General features: G+C 42.6%; 1 protein-coding gene across 1 annotated transcript in view; it reads left to right on the forward strand.

Moving 5' to 3' along the window:
• The window catches only part of SLC6A11 (solute carrier family 6 member 11), a 307,236-nt gene extending 291,139 nt beyond the window's left edge, over nt 1-16,097 (forward strand). The window contains exons 13-15 of the mRNA XM_090021869.1: nt 3,865-3,965; nt 8,378-8,548; nt 12,031-16,097. Coding sequence (XP_089877995.1) covers nt 3,865-3,965; nt 8,378-8,548; nt 12,031-12,183 — 425 coding nt within the window. The 3' untranslated portion in view covers nt 12,184-16,097. The remainder of the gene's footprint in view (nt 1-3,864; nt 3,966-8,377; nt 8,549-12,030) is intronic.
• Nucleotides 16,098-17,414: the final 1,317 nt, after the last annotated feature.

Genomic DNA, 17,414 nt, shown 5'->3' on the forward strand with positions numbered 1-17,414 from the left:
ATCCTATGAGTGTGAAACTGGGTGAAGACAAGGCTGGAGAACCTGTTCCTCACAGCTCCTATTGTTCAGAGCTGGACACGGAACAGGCTGGGGAGCCCATTCCCCACCCAGTTCTACGTTTGTGGAGCTAAGCAGGGTATAGGGTCTCCAGCTTGTTCCCCACCCAGCTTTGCAATCACAGAACTGAGTAGGAAACAGGATCCCCTGCCCTTGCCAGCAGGGAGCTCCTAGTGCCACCCTGGCCATTGGACTGGCACTGGGAGATCCTAATTTCCCAGCCCAAGCTCTGCAGTCACAGGGCTTGGGCTGGGAAACCCTTGTCTCCCAGTGCCAGCTCCATGATCATGGGGCCATCTCTGAGAGGGCCTTATCTCCCAGCCTGAGCTCTGCAGCCACGGGGCTCGGGCTTGAGGACCCTTAGCTCCCAGGGCCAGCTCTATGGTCATGGGGCTGGCACTGGGAGATCCTTATAAGGATAAGATAAAGATAAGGATCTCCCAGCTCCCCACTCCTCAATCATGATGGCAAGCAGGGGCTGGGAGATAAAGATCTCCCAGCCCCCCTGTTCCCTGATTGCGATCTCAGAGCGGTGGGCTTAGTGATCCCTGCTGCTGGGGAAAGAGGACAAAGTCCCTGCCTAGGCTCCAGTGGCAGAGTCTGCCCCAGCAGCAGGCAGCTCCCAGGGGCAGAAAACAATATCCCAGCCCCCTGGTGGCCAGCAGACCAGGAGTAGATTTGCTCCATGCCAAGCCTCTGCATGAATGCTACTTTCACCATTACTAATCAGAAGTAAATTTCCTACTTGCATTTGCGGGTAGCAAATTTACTTGCAATTAGCAAGGTTTAGTTCATCTTGGAGGAAGGGTAGCAAAAAGGTGCAGCAACCCCTTTGGCTCAGCAGGGAACTTGAGAACCTGCTACGCCTCAAAAGATAGACTTATAAAGGAAGAAAGGCTGAAAGTACCACCAAGGAGGAGTACTCAGCACTGGTCCATACCTGCAGGGAGCAGATCAAGAAAGCCAAGGCTGCAACCAAGTTCCATCTGGCCACACATATCAAGGATAACAAAAAGTCCTTTTTCAGATAAGAAGGGAGTCAGAAAAGAAGCAAGAGTAACACTGGACCCCTGCTGAACCAAACGAGACAACTGATAACCGACACTAAGGACAAGGCCAAGCTGCTCAATGAGTACTTTGTGTCAGTCTTTCATCGGTCCAATGGAAGCTCCCTTCCTAGAAAGACACAGGATGGCCAGGGTGAGGGCGTATTTATATCCAACATTGGTGTTGATCTAGTAAAGGTCACCTCAAGAGGCTGGACACCTTCAAGTCAGCTGGTCCAGACAGATTACACCCTAGAGTACTCAAGGAGTTGGCAGGTACCATAGCCCAACCATTGGCAAAAATATTTGAAAGACTGGAAGAAGGCCAATGTGGTACCCATTTTCAAGAAAGAACAGAAAGTAGATCCCAGGAATTACAGGCCAATCAGCTTGACCTCAATCCCCAGCAAGATTCTGGAGAAAATTATCAAGGAGACCTTTCTGGATAAGCTGGCTGAAGGGATAGCCAGCCTGGGTCTGTCGTGGGTAGATCTTGCTTGACCAATCTCATCTCCTTCTGTGACCAGGTGACATACCACCTGGACAAGGGAGAAGATATTGACGTCATATTCCTGGACTTTAAAAAAGCTTTTGATCTGGTGTCCCATGACATCTTCACAGAAAAATTGGCCAGCTGTGGCCACGGCTTCACCACAGTCCAATGTCAGACCCAGACAGTAGTAATCGATGGTAGCAAATCATCATGGCTCTCCGTGAATAGTGGAGTCTCCCAAGGCTCTGTCCTTGGACTGGTTCTTTTTAACATCTTTATCAATGATGTGGACATTTGTGTCAGAAGCACACTGGCTAAATTCCCCGATGACACTAAACTTTGGGGCACAGCATCCACACCTGAGGACAGGCTAGTGATCCAGGCTGACAGATGAACTTAGTAAGTGGGCAAATACAAACCTGATGACATTCAATACTGATAAATGTAAGGTACTCCATCTCAGGAGAAAAAACCTGCAGCATGCGTATAGACTCAGCAGTGCTACGCTTGGTAACATCACACCTGAAAGAGACTTGGGGGTCATGAATGACAAGATGAACATGAGCCACCAATGCAATGTCGTAGCTGGCAAAACAAACAATACTGTGGCTTGCATCCATAGATGCTTCTCGTGTAAATCTCAAGATGTCATCCACCCACTGTACTCGGCCTTGGTGAGGCCGCAGCTGGAATGCTGCATCCAATTCTGGGCTCTGCAATTCAAGAAGGATGTTGAGAAGCTTGAGGGAGTCCAGAGGAGAGCCACACACGTGATTGGGGGGCAAGAGAATAGGCCTTATGATGAGAGATTGGGAGCCACGGGACTCTTCAGCCTGGAAAAGCACAGGCTCGGGGCGGGACCTGGTGGCTGCTTATAAGTATGTAAGGGGTGTACCTCAGGATCCGGAAGAATGTCTGTTCACCAGAGCGCCCCAAGGGAAAACAAAGGCCAGTGGTAATAAACTCCTCCAAGACTGTTTTAGGCTGGACATAAGGAAAAATTTCTTTACTGTTCGAGCTCCCAAGACCTGAAATAGACTCTCTCCAGAAGCAGTGCAGGCACCTACTGTGGACTCATTCAAGAAGCATTTGGATGCTTATCTTGCTGGGATCCTTTGACCCCAGCTGACTTCCTGCCCCTGGGGCAAGGGGCTGGACTTGATGATCCTCGAGGTTCCTTCCAGCCCTAACATCTATGAAATCTATGAATCTATGAAATATATGACATTTTTCAGTAAGGATGTGCATGTGTAGATGTACATCCTTACTAGGGCTGTGCAAAGCTTCAGTCCTTGATTTGATTCGGCAGAGATTCAGCCTGATTCAGTGGCTGAATCTCCAAATCCAAAATGAATCAGAGGACACTTGAATCTCTCTGAATTGAACTGGAACCGTCTGAATCGACTAGGAGACTTTTGGAAAGATTCGGCAATTTTCTACATATGTGTAGGTAGCAGGCGGCTCATGAGTGCTGTCATGCTGGGGTGTACGGAGTGTCCCATGGAAGCACGGGGGGCTCCCCAGTGCACTCAGCAGCAGACTCAGAAGTGGACCAGAAGCCAGGGAGTGCTTTGCAGGGACCTCTGCATTCCCCTGGCTCAGTGACTTGTGCCTCCTGGACCTGGGGGGAGCACCCAGGGTCCCCCCATGGCTGATCGCTGAGCCGGTGTTGGGCACGGGGGGTGGGAGAGCAGTGCACTCCATGGTAGACTCAGAAGTAGACTGGAAGTACTTTCAGCTGAGCATGTAGAGGGCCCACCTGCACTCCTGTAGGATGCTCCATGTGCCCAGCATCACAGCATTCACAAGCCATGCTGGTACCTCGAGCTATGTAGAAAAAACTTTTAAAGCTGTGTCTATGTCCAAATTGCTGATTCTCTGAATCAGCATTGAATCTTCAGATTTGGATTTGGCCAAATAAAATCAGGGACAGTGATCCAAATCAACAAATTGAATCACTGTCCCTGATTCGGGCCTTATCTGAACTGAATAGGGCCTGCTTTGGGCACCGCTAATGCTTACTGCACAGTAAGTAAACTATGCTCCTTCACAGTAAAGTGTCTTGTTGTAGATGCACCCAGTAATTCCATGTGTAGACATGCCCAAGATCTAGGATGGCATCTTTAGGGCCATGTTTTCTCAGCCTTGTTCTTCTAACCCTTTTCATTTCCACATTAAATAATCTTAGAATTCCCCTCTCCCTCCCTCCCCCGCTACAATTTCATAAATATAATTCTACAACAGTGTTTGTTTTGGTTTGCTGGGCAGGCAGCAATCGCTTCTATGAAAACATTGAAGATATGATTGGATACAAGCCATTGACATTAATTAAATGGTGTTGGATGTTCCTAACTCCTGGTATTTGTGCTGTAAGTATTAAAAATCTGAATTTAAGAATACATTGGGTTTTCTGCAGCTTTTTTTCAGATGTTTGCTGCTAATGGACTGTGTCAAAGGAGAAGCAGTCCTCATGAATATATTGCATACATTTTAAGGAACCTTGCAATAGGGTTGATTTAAATTAATTAGTTGTATATGCCTTTACACAATTCTAGTATTTCCATTAATAGGAAAAAATACAACTAGATACCTGAAGTGTTCAATTTAGTAGTGGCTTCCCTATGCTGCTTTGCTAAGAAATCTTGTGTCTGTCCCCTTCAAATTCTTCTAGGTCCTTATGGATAAGTTTCAAAGGTTTAAGGGGTAAGGTAAACATATACATCATTAAGTATTTATCTGAACAATTTATTGCTTCTCCTACTAATTCTCTTAATTCTTCAGTTCTTCCATCCCCGTCTCTCCCTTTTACTTATCTTTGGACAAACAAATGACCTTCAGAAAAGCCCTGATCTCCTACCCCTCCGAGTGAAGTTTTAGTAGTAGATAAGGCTTTACACTTGTATGGATGAAAAAGAAGCTGACCAACCAGTAGTACTGATACTTTGTCCTATGCTACAGAAACTGTAACCATAACCCAGTAAAGCACCAACTGTGCATGTTAGCACTTTTAACTTGGAGGCTAGGCACCAAACAATCCACTAAGTGCACCAAAGTATTTAAGAGGTTAAAATTACTCCATAGTCATGGGCCATACCACTTGCTGGTGCAATCCACTGACTATTAAATGGGTGACTGGAACATAGGACTGAAAGAGACCTCTCTAGCCACTAAGTCCAGTCCCCTCTCTTTACAGGCACCCATTAACCAGAGAAATCCCCCAAATAACCCCTACCAACCCTTACCCACAACGTACAATGAACAACATTGAAAACACCAAAACTACACTATAAAATGCCACAGGCAAAAACAGGTATGTTGAGAGCATTGTCAATGCCCTGCAACTACAATGACAGGGAAGAATTTGGTTACTCAATTCCAGCATTCCTATACATCTAAACAAGTGAATATATACATATTTCCTTACTTGTGTGTCCAAGAATATCTTGGCTTATTAAAACTGCCACAAATAACATACTTTATTTTGTTGTATGTATTGTATGTTTGTCTTTGCATTTCTCTCATCAAGACAACACGACTTGGGTTCTCAGATCGCAGTTTTGGGTTGCAAACACTACAGTGGAGCATTTCATTTATTTAAAAATAAAATTCAGCTTCCTTTCCAGGCTTTAAGATGGCATTTGTGAAAACATTTCTGGGTTTTGGGGGGTTTTTGGGGGGAGGGGGGAAGGGGGGTTGTAGAGCATGTCTTAGCAGCTTCTAAATTTTGTGTCAAATTTGCTTTGCTGGTAACCTTTTTAATAAAACATTACCTCTCTCCTCTATCTTCAGGTCAATTACCAAAAGCAGTCACAACACCTAAAATGTTAGTTAAGGCCTTGTTATGTGTTAATCGTAGGCAACTCCGGAAACTCTTTGCCCTTAGATTCTCTACACATTAATATTTAAAACTGGTTTTAAGTGCTTTTGAGGCACTCCACTCCAAGGAAGGTTTATCTCTTTTCTGTGTTACCCAATACATGTTACACTAATGCGTAGCCACTCTTGGCTGCATGTTACTGTGAACACCCCACCTGCTGGCCTGGATCAAGCCCCGTCCTCCACAACAGCCCAGAACCCCACTCACTGCCCCATCTCCCCTGCCCACCCCAATCACTTGTAGCTGGCCATGCTGTCTGGCCCCAGGGGAGCAGGCAGGGAAGGGTTAACCTGCCTGCCTGGCTGTCACTGTTGCCATGGCTGCTGCTGCTTTCTGGGCCAGGCTCAGTCCAAAGAAGAGCAGCAGTCTAGCAGCAATGGAGGCCAGACAGGCAGATTGTTTGTTTACCTGCTCCCCTGGGACAGACACTATGGCCAGCTACAAGTAAGCAGGAGGGTGGGCAGAGTTTTCCCCTCAATAAGCAAAATGAAGAGAGAACTTTTGGGGAAGGGGAGAAGCCAGGAATGGGAGGTGGGAAAGGATTCTTACCTTTCAGTCCACCAGGCTCCTGCTGGCCTGAATATGTGACTCCTTCAAACTCAATCTAACACTAACATGGATCAACATTTGAGCAGTGTACAGTGTAACATGTAACAAGGCTCTTAGAAGGACTGCTAAATGTTTCTTACTGCATTTAGAAAAGGGAGGAACTCTGCAGCTTTACGAGATTGCAAAGTCTACTGTCATTAAACTAAACAGCATAGAGGGCAAAAGAAAGAAAAAGAGGATAAATTGAATTGTTGGTAAAACCGAGTCCATTGTTGCATCCTCAGGGTTTAGGTAATAAGATCCTTCATTTGCAATGCATAAATAGTAGTGGAATACAGTGAACAGAGCATCAAAATGGGTTTCATGTGAACTTGGTGCCATTTTCAGCTCTGCCACTGAGCATACGGGTTTGGAAATTCACTGTACTGCTTTCAATTTCCTAATCTGTAACATGAGAATAATAATGCCTGTCTTCATAAAGTGCTTTTAGATCAATAAATGAAAAGTGCTGTTTTCTAATTGTTGCTATTTTTTACTGTTGTATTCTATTACTTGGTGTAAATCATAAGGATCTGGACAGGCATAACGTTCAGCTGCTTGGAAAGCTTAGGGAGGAGTTGCCACTGGAGAGCACACATCAGCTGTTACAATTGAATTGCTTTGACTGCTTGTTCCTACAGTGCTATAAATAACAAGCTAAAGCTCTTTTGCTTTAACCCAGAATGAAATAGGGTTTAATTTAACCTGTGTTCCAGTCACCCACCTGAATGAAAAAGGATTAAAGTTACAGGGCATTTCTACATATGCTATTAATGTACAGCAAGGTTACTGCACATTAAAAAAAGGCACAGTAAACTGCCCCTGGGAAAGGGTCTACACATGCACTGGCTTGGAACAATTTTTCTCCTGAGCAGAGCAGTTGAGACCAGGGATGTTCCTGGCCCCCTGCCTTGCTCTGCCCTGTTGCAGCAGCCAGGGGGAGATTCAGGCTCCCCTGGGTGCCAGGCCAGGGCTGGCAGGGAGCAGATGGCTAGTCCCAATCTCCACATAAGGGGTCAGAGCTGTCCTGGCAGCCAGGACTGCTCAGTCCCAGCCACATGGGGATCAGACCCAATCCCCACATGGCTAGAAGAGACATCCCCAGGAGGGCCCGGATCCCTACATGTCCAGGAGAGGCATCCTCACCTGGCACGGACATCCATGTGGGGATCAGGACCCTTGTGGGGACGCTTCTCCCAGCCACATGGAGATCAGGACCCTCCCAATCCCCACAAGACTGCCAGGCAGCATCCTGCCAAGCAAGGATGCTTCTCTTGGCCATGACAGGATCCAGAGGGTCCTGATCTCCATGTGGTTGTCCCCTCCAGGTGGAGACATCTCTACCAGCCACATGGGGATTTAGACTTCTGATCTGCATATGGCTGCCAGGCAGTATCCCCACTGGGTGGGGACACCTCTCCCAGCCATGTGGGGGTCTGGAGGGTCCCAATCTCCACGTGGTGGGGAGACAGCTGCTCTTGCAGCCAGGACAGCTGCTTGCCACATGGGGCTTAGCCAGGCAGCAGTGGGTCCCCTGCTGCCTGGACTCACCAAGAGCAAATTGTTCCTGGTCAGCATCTACATGTGCATTACTGTGCATTTGCTAATGCACAGCTAATCTACTGTTTTCGGGTAGTATATAACTCCACATTAGCCTATTTTACTGCACAGTAGTCTAGCACATGGTTACATAGTGACACTTTACTGTGCAGTAGATTAGTCTATTGCTTAGTAAAACATCTCACATAGGCATACCCAGGGAGCCTTTGTTCCACTGACAATGCTATAGGGAGATGCTGATGTAACAGTTACACCGATATTATTTGATACTGGTATAACTAATGTCCATAATATCTGTATGCACAAATATGATCCCTTTTCATGTTCAAGATTTCATATGCAAACCCACAGATGCAAATAATCAGGGGGTCGAGTCTACTTTGAAAATGCTGTTCTTATATTCTAGCAGTGACAGATTTAAAACCATCTAGTCCATGCATCCTATCACAGCAGGCTGACTGGAACTAAAACTTAATCTAAGTTATGGTTTGCCATCAAAGTACAGGTTTTTGTGTCATCAAACAAAAGTTAAACAGCAGTTAAACTTGAAAACTGCCTCAATAGATGAAAATAAGATATAGCTATCTTTAGATAGACAAAAAAAAGATACTGGTATTTTTCTCACTCTGATTTGAAAGCTTACACAATACTACCAGTCCCCAGAGAGACTGTACTGGCCCATGTAATTATATTATTTCTTGTTTCAGAGACTGTATGGTTTCAAACACAGCTCATTCATTTCTTGCCTTATTTCAGGGAATCTTCATCTTTTTCCTGGTGAAATATAAGCCTTTGAAATACAACAATGTATATACCTACCCTGACTGGGGCTATGGGATAGGATGGATGATGGCCCTCTCATCCATGGTTTGTATTCCTTTGTGGATCTGCATTAAGTTATGGAAGACGGAAGGAACCATTCTAGAGGTGAGATATAAAACAGCAGCTGTTTCAAAAACATAAAAGGGGGCTAGGGAGCATGAATCCTTCTCTTCAAGAGATTAAGTCCAGCAGAGCCAAAAAGAAACATTTTTATTGGAGCTGGATCCTTCGGCTGGACTGAGGGTTATGGGCAAAAGTACATGCTGGTAGAATGGCAGACCTTCTGAAATTCCTTCAGGTTTTTCTCCACCAGCCAGGTAGTAGCTTAGGTAGACATTCTCACTGCAGAGCTTTTCTGAGAAAAAGTCCATCTGTATTTCATACTTATCCTGTTTCATAAAGCATCTGCCAAATTTCCAGTCTGTTTTCAGGGTGATGTTTGGTTCTCAGAAGATTGTATCCTTAGTATCACTTACCTCTATGAGGCATTTGCAGTTCTTGATGCCTTTTGCAACCTTGAGAATACAGATAAGCCAAACAAAGCCAGACACAAATGGAGGAAGTCTGTGTTTCTTTGTCCCTCTTTTATTGAGTATCCTGGTGGGGAGCTTTGCAGGCACTTTGGGAAGAAAGTAGTTTCCATCACAACCCAAACCAATCCCAAAACAGGTTTGGAGAAGCCAGGTCTAAGCATAACTTAGGTTGGCTGCACACATCTCAGCCCTCCTCCCTTGGCAACAAAGATGACAGAACTAGAAAAGGCAGAACCAGCTAAATGCTTTTGCACCACTTTAGTGGTGTTGGTGTTTGCACGCATTGGTGGTATATCACACTTTAATTCCAGCCACTGTGGGAAATTTGGTGGCGTAATGTGCCTTAAATGACTTGGGGTGTAGCAAACTAAAACTCCTTCAAGGAGAAATTGCAAGAGCAAATTGTTCCTGGTCAGCATCGACATGTGCATTACTGTGCAGTTCAAGGAGTTTTAGTTTGCTGCCCCTACAGCTGCGGAGTAAAGCCCCAGGCTCTGTGCAGGAAGCCCTGGAGGCAGCCTGGCAGCAGCCTGGGAAAACAGGCTTCACCCAAGAAAAGCATTTAGCCTGATCTTTTTTTTTATCCCCCACTCGAGCCTGCCTGAGCTGCATGGTGCTTCCCTCTGTAGCTGCGGTGGCTCCCAGGACTGCTTGACCCAGGTGCTTGTGGGTGGGTGCCACCTGGGGGGAGGCCACCACTGCCAGAGGGAAACACCAGCCCCTACCCCTTCCCCCCCACCCCCGCCCAGTGACCGCTACACCCACTGGCAGCTCAGTTCTCCTCTCCGCTGGAGAGGCAGGTAAGTCAGCAGTGTGTGTACATGACATGGCGGGGTTAATCAGCCCTAAACTGAAGCAGTATTTTTTAAAACCCACCACTTCAATTTTAGGGCCCCTGTTTCATATAAAGACACCCATACACAAGCATACTTCAGTGACCCATATTTCATATAGTATCCAGATACCTATTTTGGATATCTGCTCCACATCATATTCCATCTTGTATATTCAGAAATATCTAACTGCAGTAACATATTTTCCATTTCCACCACAGGCGAAAGCAGTAATATCTTTTTCCCCCCAAAGGTCATCTGAATTCAATTCAGATTACTAGAGAGAACACAATATCCACCATAATGAATCATTAAGGTCCAATAGCACTTGCTTCTTCATGGGTAATAGACTTTTTCTGGACCTGACAGTCATATCTGTTAGGATTTTATAATAATGCAAGAACTTAACAAGCCATATTCAAGAAAGGATTCTCTTGTTCTGGTGAAGCAAAGTTCCCTCCCTCTGTATGTACTGTACATCAAGGGAGAAATGAATACCATAACCTATGCAGTAGAAGTGAAATTGATGAAGTGGCTGTTACATCTGGAAATAGTGCACCCATTCTACAGCCGTTTGGTAGGCATCTGGAGAAAGCACATAAAGTGTCTCTCAACCTCGCATTGTTGGGACTCAGGATGTTAGGGAGAAAGTGATCTGGTTATACATCTTCTCTCTTTTCTGTTGCTTGGCAGTAGAAAGCAGAAGACAGAGACAAGAGTAACTGTAACAATGCTTCTTACTCTAGATGAAGAAGTGGTGGCTGTCAAACTTGGTTTATTTGGCTTGGATATTCAGATGCATCTATCTCAAAAAAGATCTTCACTGTTATATAACCATCCTCCACCCAGCACAAGACAGGATTAAAATGTGTGTTTGAATGAAGCAATTATTGCTCTCATGAGTAGAGAAGCCAAGAGTCAGGAAACAGACTGATGCAAAGTCTACAATTTAGTACCCAAGTTGAGTTGGTGTTGCATAACTTTGAATTGCCCCAGAAGACTTTATTTTAGATAGATACGAAAGGGAAAAAAGTCATATATCACTAATACAGTGTTCTCAGTATTTGTACAAGAATGTGTTTTGTACAAATCCCAACATTTTAAGGCACCAACCTTATTCCAGACCTGTAAGGTTTTTAAAAAACCAAACTTATTCTTTTCCTTCCCTCACCCGCTATACCAGATAGCATCATACTTCTAATTCAGACAGGTAGTCCTCACAGCTATTGTAAGTCTCTCCTATATCCTAACACCTAGAGGAAGAGGAAGGGAGCTATTTATATATAATCTATCTCATTTTGCATGTCCGTATTTTCAGAGCGATTCCGCTTTCTCCCACGCTCCTTTGGGGGCCCATTTCTATGCAAATCCAATTATAAAGGATCTGTGGGTCTTAACATGAAGAAGCAGCAGATAATATATTTGAACACCTTATTTTTCTCCAAGAAAGCCCACAAATCCAGCTTACCTGCAGAAAATGGGTCATGGGACATGATCTAGAATAGACGTGAAAGCTGTTATGTCCCTTAGGTGAAATTTTCCTTGTTCTGCAGTAGAATAGTTTTCCTCAAAGTATCTTTAACAAAATCTTTAAACTAAGAAAAGAAATAGGAATGATCGTGACTTTGGAAATTATCTCAACTAGAAGGAACTTCAGGAGGCTGGACATACCAATTCTGCCATTGACTGAGTTTTGGGTCTATCTCTGTGGAGAAACCAATGGGCCTTATTTCTTGAAGGCAGGAAATTTCCAGATGAACACGAATATAGTTTTCACAGTATAGTCAGATACTCATAGAAAGCCTTTGCATATGTGAACTAGTACTTTTCTCACTTCAGATCTTGGGATACTTCAATGCAGAGGAAATTGATCTATTTAAGTGGGACGTATATGGAATGAGGTTATTCTACTGACCACTCTGTACAGGGTTGAATATCACCCTGTTTTATTCATGAAATTTAACCTTTGGCCGAATGAGAGAGTTTTCCTTTTTACCCTCAAGCCCTGGACTGAAATGCTAAGAAAATTACATATTCTGTGTAGCTTGTTTTATTGATTAAAGGTTTCTATCAGTAGCTAATGAAAGGAAATAGGCACAAAGAGACAAGGGAGTTCATAGACAATCCTACTAGGAAGATATGATATTGATTCTGGCCGTGTTTGTAAGGCTGTGTGAGGGAGAAAGAGACATAATGTCTTCCATTTTTTCTGATTTTTCAGAAATTCAGGAAACTAATGGTACCTAGCCCAGATCTGAAAATGAGAGGGAAGCTTGGTGCGGGAGCATATGCTGCTACAGTAAATGATTGTGATGCCAAACTGAAAGGTGATGGCAACATTTCAGCCATCACAGAGAAGGAGACTCATTTCTGAAAGAACTATCTTTTTTGTTTTATTTTTTGTATAAATAAATAAATAAAAATACTTCACTTAATTATAGAGGCTGGCTTGTTTTGCACAAAATGTATTAACCGGTTAATTTTAAAGTGAACATTGTATACTTGTTTAAAAGTGATTTTTTTAATTATTATATAAGTAACGATTATATAAAAGAAAAAAGAAATAGTATTGTATTGTATGTTAGTGCTGACTTCTTGTAATATGGTAATTTCACTAAATGTTTTATAGACATTAGAGAAACCTGTATAATGTGTTGTAAAACTTTTCTACTTGGGTTTTTGAAAGGCATGGTGTTGTATAGGTATATGCATTTTAACCTGTAAACATTTCAGACCATTTCAGCTTTTAATGTATGTATATAAAAGGGACCACAGCATTCTTTTGTTTATATTGGAGGGAGTTTTTGGAGGGCTGGTAACTCTGCTATCTCACAGTTCTATCAGTGTGGGCTTGATCCAAGGCCTGTTTAAGTTAATGCGAAGGAATCTTTGACTTCAACGAGCTTTGGGATCATGCTGTTTTGTCAAGATAAAGTTACACATTTTGCTTAGACCATACTAAGGACACTTAAAACAAGAGTGTCCACACTTTAAAGCTTGTTGACGCATGCTGGGTGCCTCGTGAGTGTCTCAGTATTGTACCACTTTAGGTGAAGGTTAACTCTGGGCCACGCTACCTAGCTTGTGTTAGCGTAATTTCAGTCTGCTCCATGGAGATGAAATGAGCAGTTTGCTGTCCTCCAGCATTCCAGAATGCACTGTTCCCAGGCCCCCTCTCCCCAAAGCAGGGATAAAGCCTGGCTGTCCTGGCTCCTAGCCACACCCCTACTCACTAGCCCTGTAGAGGTAAATGAGAGCGGTGCAGGAAAGAAACAGTATTAAACCTCACTTGCTTCTGCACACACCACATTTTAACTTTGACACCACTTAATATTCACTTAGTATGATCTAAGTGTAAAGTGTAACTTCACCTTTAATCAAACTCTGGCCCAGAGCCCTACATTCCTTTTGCCCGAGTTAGAAATTCTGTAGGGTTGGGTTTTATAGCTAGCAAAGTACTGCCTGTGGGGGGTGAGTGCTCTATCTGGAGGCTAAGGGACTACCACCTCATTTAGTTCTCCCCCATTTACTCCTGAGTTGCTTCCAACAGACAGGTATAAACATATGGTGGAACGGGCCCACCTATGAATAACTATTTTCCTGGAGACAGTATAGAGAATATTTTTAAAGAGCTATTATGTTTTTGTTGTATTTGTGAACTGGATAGTCTCAAAACTTGCAAATATTGCTTCATGGGAATGTTAAAGCAATTTCATTTGTTCTTGTCTCTGATTGGCCAGCACTTTATATTCCTTTTTCCATTCCCTAAATCCAATGTGTTTTTCCTTGTAAAACTGAAAGAGTCTGAGAGTAGTCTTCTAGTTTTCTTAGATGGAAAGGTTTTGAAGAGAAATGGAACAAATTTAGAACTCTAAAATATATTTATAAACCCCTCACTGAAAATCCAGAATGCAATAATGACAATAGATAACACTTACATCTATCTTTTTACCTTCAAGCCCATTATTAACTACTGTCAAATTAAGTCATTATGCTGCTGCTCTTAGTGGAGTCAGATTCCCATTGATTCCAAAATGGCAGTTTTGTTTGGTGAAGGAATGCAGCGTTTGGCTCCTAATCTACACAGGAGCCCCATGAGGTAAGGTAAATAGGATATATTGTACAGATACAGAAACTGAGGAGAAAGAGGTGTCTTTCCCAGTGCTACAAAGGGAGTAGAATCTGGGTTTTGAAATCATGGATTTGTTTGTTCCAGCAGTTGTACAAACCTATTCTTTGACTTAAGCAGAGATTATTTTTGTGATGCTATCTGAAGGAAGGACGGTATCCTAGGGTCATTTACTAATTATCAGGCACAAGACCTGCCAATATCCCAAGCCCCAGTGCTGTTAGCTCTGAACATTATCTTTTCCCTTTCTTCTTAAACTGACGGGATATATATAACCCAAAGCCTAGGCATGTGGGGGGAATAAGTTTACAGCACTGTATAAACTCTCCTAACCAAAATAACTTGCAAACAGTAGCAAAACAGCCTTGGAGCAGTGCTGCAGGACTGTCTCTTCAGGTCGGTTGAAAAGCACCTCAAATGGCCAATACCAGGAATAAGATTAGGAAAGGTTCAACTGAGCTGGAAGTGCTTCTTAATGCTGGCCCTCTGCACAGGGATAGATTTCACCCATAGATTCTGGTATATCTTAATATTACACAGAGATGTATCATATATTTGACAAATAAAAGGAGTTTAAAATAATTTGCACAGCCACTATAAAATATTCTTCAGTAGTATCGCAGCCTCAAGCCAAATTATGCAATGTATTTTATGTTTTTGGTGAAGGGGGAATGGAAAGCGAGGAAAGGAAGGGTCTTACACTAACTAAAATTGTAGTGGCTTTGGATACCTTATTTTTTGCTTGCTCAAAAAAGATATCTTGCAAGAGCTTGGTTTCCAGAGATTGCTGAAAACTGTGTCTCTTTGAAATAGTCTTCAATTGGGCATCCAAAATTGGAAGTACCCAAAATATCTAGTCATTTTTGAAAGCCATGATATTTTCTGGAGAGAAATGTCACAAGTATTAGAACTGCATCTGAGTATATAACTGAAAAAAAACCACTGGAAGATAAATCCTTCCTACATCCTAAAGTTGGAAAAAAATAGAAATAAAGTTTAGAAATGTGCACATCTTTGCAGTTCTAGCAGTTCATTTTATACACATCAGGCCAGATTCTATTCCACCTACTCCACATAAATAGATTTAGGTAGTCCTGTTCCATCTTGTTCAAGTCCCTTAAAAGTTTATTAATACAGAAAGTGAAATGCATATCTTTCTTATCCTTGCTGATTTTGTATCACTCAATTTTAAGGGTAAGATGACAGTCTTTAGCAAAATAGGTGAAATATGGATTTTCAGTGACTTGAACAGGGTAGAGTAGAACTGCACTTAGGCACCGAAATCCATTTATATATCCAATAGGTGGAATATAATCTGGCTTTCTAAACCTAACATACCTTTCTAGTCTTCATTCTTGGTCCCACAGCTGACAGGGCCAAACCCCTAGGTCACTAAAATATATTTGCCTAAGAAGGTAGAACAGTGCAATTATTTCTTTGACTTCAGTTGAGCTATGCAAGGAGTCAAGAATAGTCACGAGTTTACATAAGTGAATTACAATGTGCCAATTTGCAATATAGCCAGCACTCTAACTGGCCACCCATTCAAAACATGATGATAATCCCAGACAACTATGACTTAGCTTTTAATCAAAGCAAATATTGCTGTTATTGAAAAGGGCAATTCATGCATTTTAGCTTATCAGTCCATTTTGGACGGTCATACTCATCCAAATATCTGACAGGAACTATGTACTATGTACGGAACATGCTTCCTACTCTGCTGCTATGAACCATTTCACCAATAGCTTTATACACATACATATGGTTCGGCATGGTCTAAAGCATTATACAGTGTTACTAATGTGCTGTACTTGTAAATGTGTGCATTTAATACCTGACCCGATAACACTTTACTGATTTTTTTAAAGATTTTTTTTTTTGTGGGGAGGGGAAGGGAGAGGGACAAATTTACTACTAGTGTTTGTGAATTTTTTTTTAAACAAAATGTGAAGGGGGAACAAAAAACAATTATGTCTTTGTGATGACTCTTTTTGATATGCAGTAGAAAAAATATTGCCCTCTTCTGAGGTATTTGAACAATATTAAAAATAAAATATGACAACAACAAAAAACAACCACTAAGGTTTATGTAATGTTTTGCACAATGTTTTTATTTGGTATTCAAGGGCACAAGATTTTTGTCTGCTTACTCATTTTTAAAATTAAAGGAAACGTGCAAAACTGTGTATTGTGTTTTTGTATCTGTGACTCTAATTACCACAGACATTAAAGGGATTTATGCTCACATCACTCCTGGAAGGTAGGTATGTACCATTCTCATTTTATAGAATGGGAAAATGAGATGGATTAAACATGGATTAAGTAACGTGTCCAAGGTAACCAAGGAAACCCATGGCTGAGACAGGCATTGAACCGGTCTCCTGAGTCCTTGTCTACTACTCCGTCTACCCAAACATCTTTCTGCTGTCATATAACTGGGTTTATTCACAGAATATTTTCTGTGCTATTGTTTCATATAGCCATAGAAATGCTTATCGAGTACAAACTAACTATATGTTGTGCTAATGAAAAGTTCTGCTATCCTAAGTTGAGGCAGCTCTACTATCAAGTAAAATAAGCAGATCCCTTAGAGCAGATATTATCAACTTTATAAATGAGGCACAGGCATATTATATAAAATTTATGCTGTGATTACTGTCAGATTTTACCAACTCCATTCCAAGTGCAGTACCCAATGGCAGAAATAACTCAAGAAAACAATGCTTCCCATCCTCTCAGGTTAATACACAAAAAGCATAAATAATCTGTCAAAACTGAGATAAAACCTGAGCGCAAACCCAGGATTTGTACTGGCATTGCCAACCCATAGCAATTAGTGATGGGCAGGTTTCAAAAGAATCAGACATTTGGGTTGGAAGGCCAAACTGCCCATTGATTCAGAGTATTATCCAAATGTTACACTTGCCCCGCCCCCTGGTCTCCATCTTGGGACCAGAAGTCCCACTCCTAACCTCTGCCCTTTACCACTGGAAGTCCCTGCTCTTGCCCCCTGGAAATACTCCTTTTGGGAGGGGAGGGTTGCCATCTTAGAATCAAAAGAAACTAAATCATACACTACAAGTCAAACAGCTACTGTATTTTAATTTTATTAAAAAATATATTTTGGTCATGATTTGTGGTTGTGTACTATATAGAGAGGTGATTGATTGCATAATAACTCGATAACTTAAAAATAAATTCTTAGTCTTTTATATTGTGGGAGGGGTTGGCAGGTGTGGCCATGGTGGGAGGGTGTGTGGGGGGGTATGTGGGTATGGCAGGTATGGGGGAGGTTGTGAGGGGGTGTGGCTATGTGTAGGGTGGTATAAGGTATGTTGGGAGTTTATGGGGCATTTTTGGGGGTGTGGCTGTGTGGCTCTGAAACACACTGTCCTCTTCTGCAACCAATGCAGGCAACACTGTGGTTTGGGTGTGTGGTGTTTGTGGAATGTGAGGGAGGGTGGAAGAGGTGT

This window comes from Crocodylus siamensis, chromosome 11, assembly GCF_052110815.1.
Source record: "Crocodylus siamensis isolate JL-2025a chromosome 11, ASM5211081v1, whole genome shotgun sequence".
Lineage (NCBI taxonomy): Eukaryota > Metazoa > Chordata > Crocodylia > Crocodylidae > Crocodylus > Crocodylus siamensis.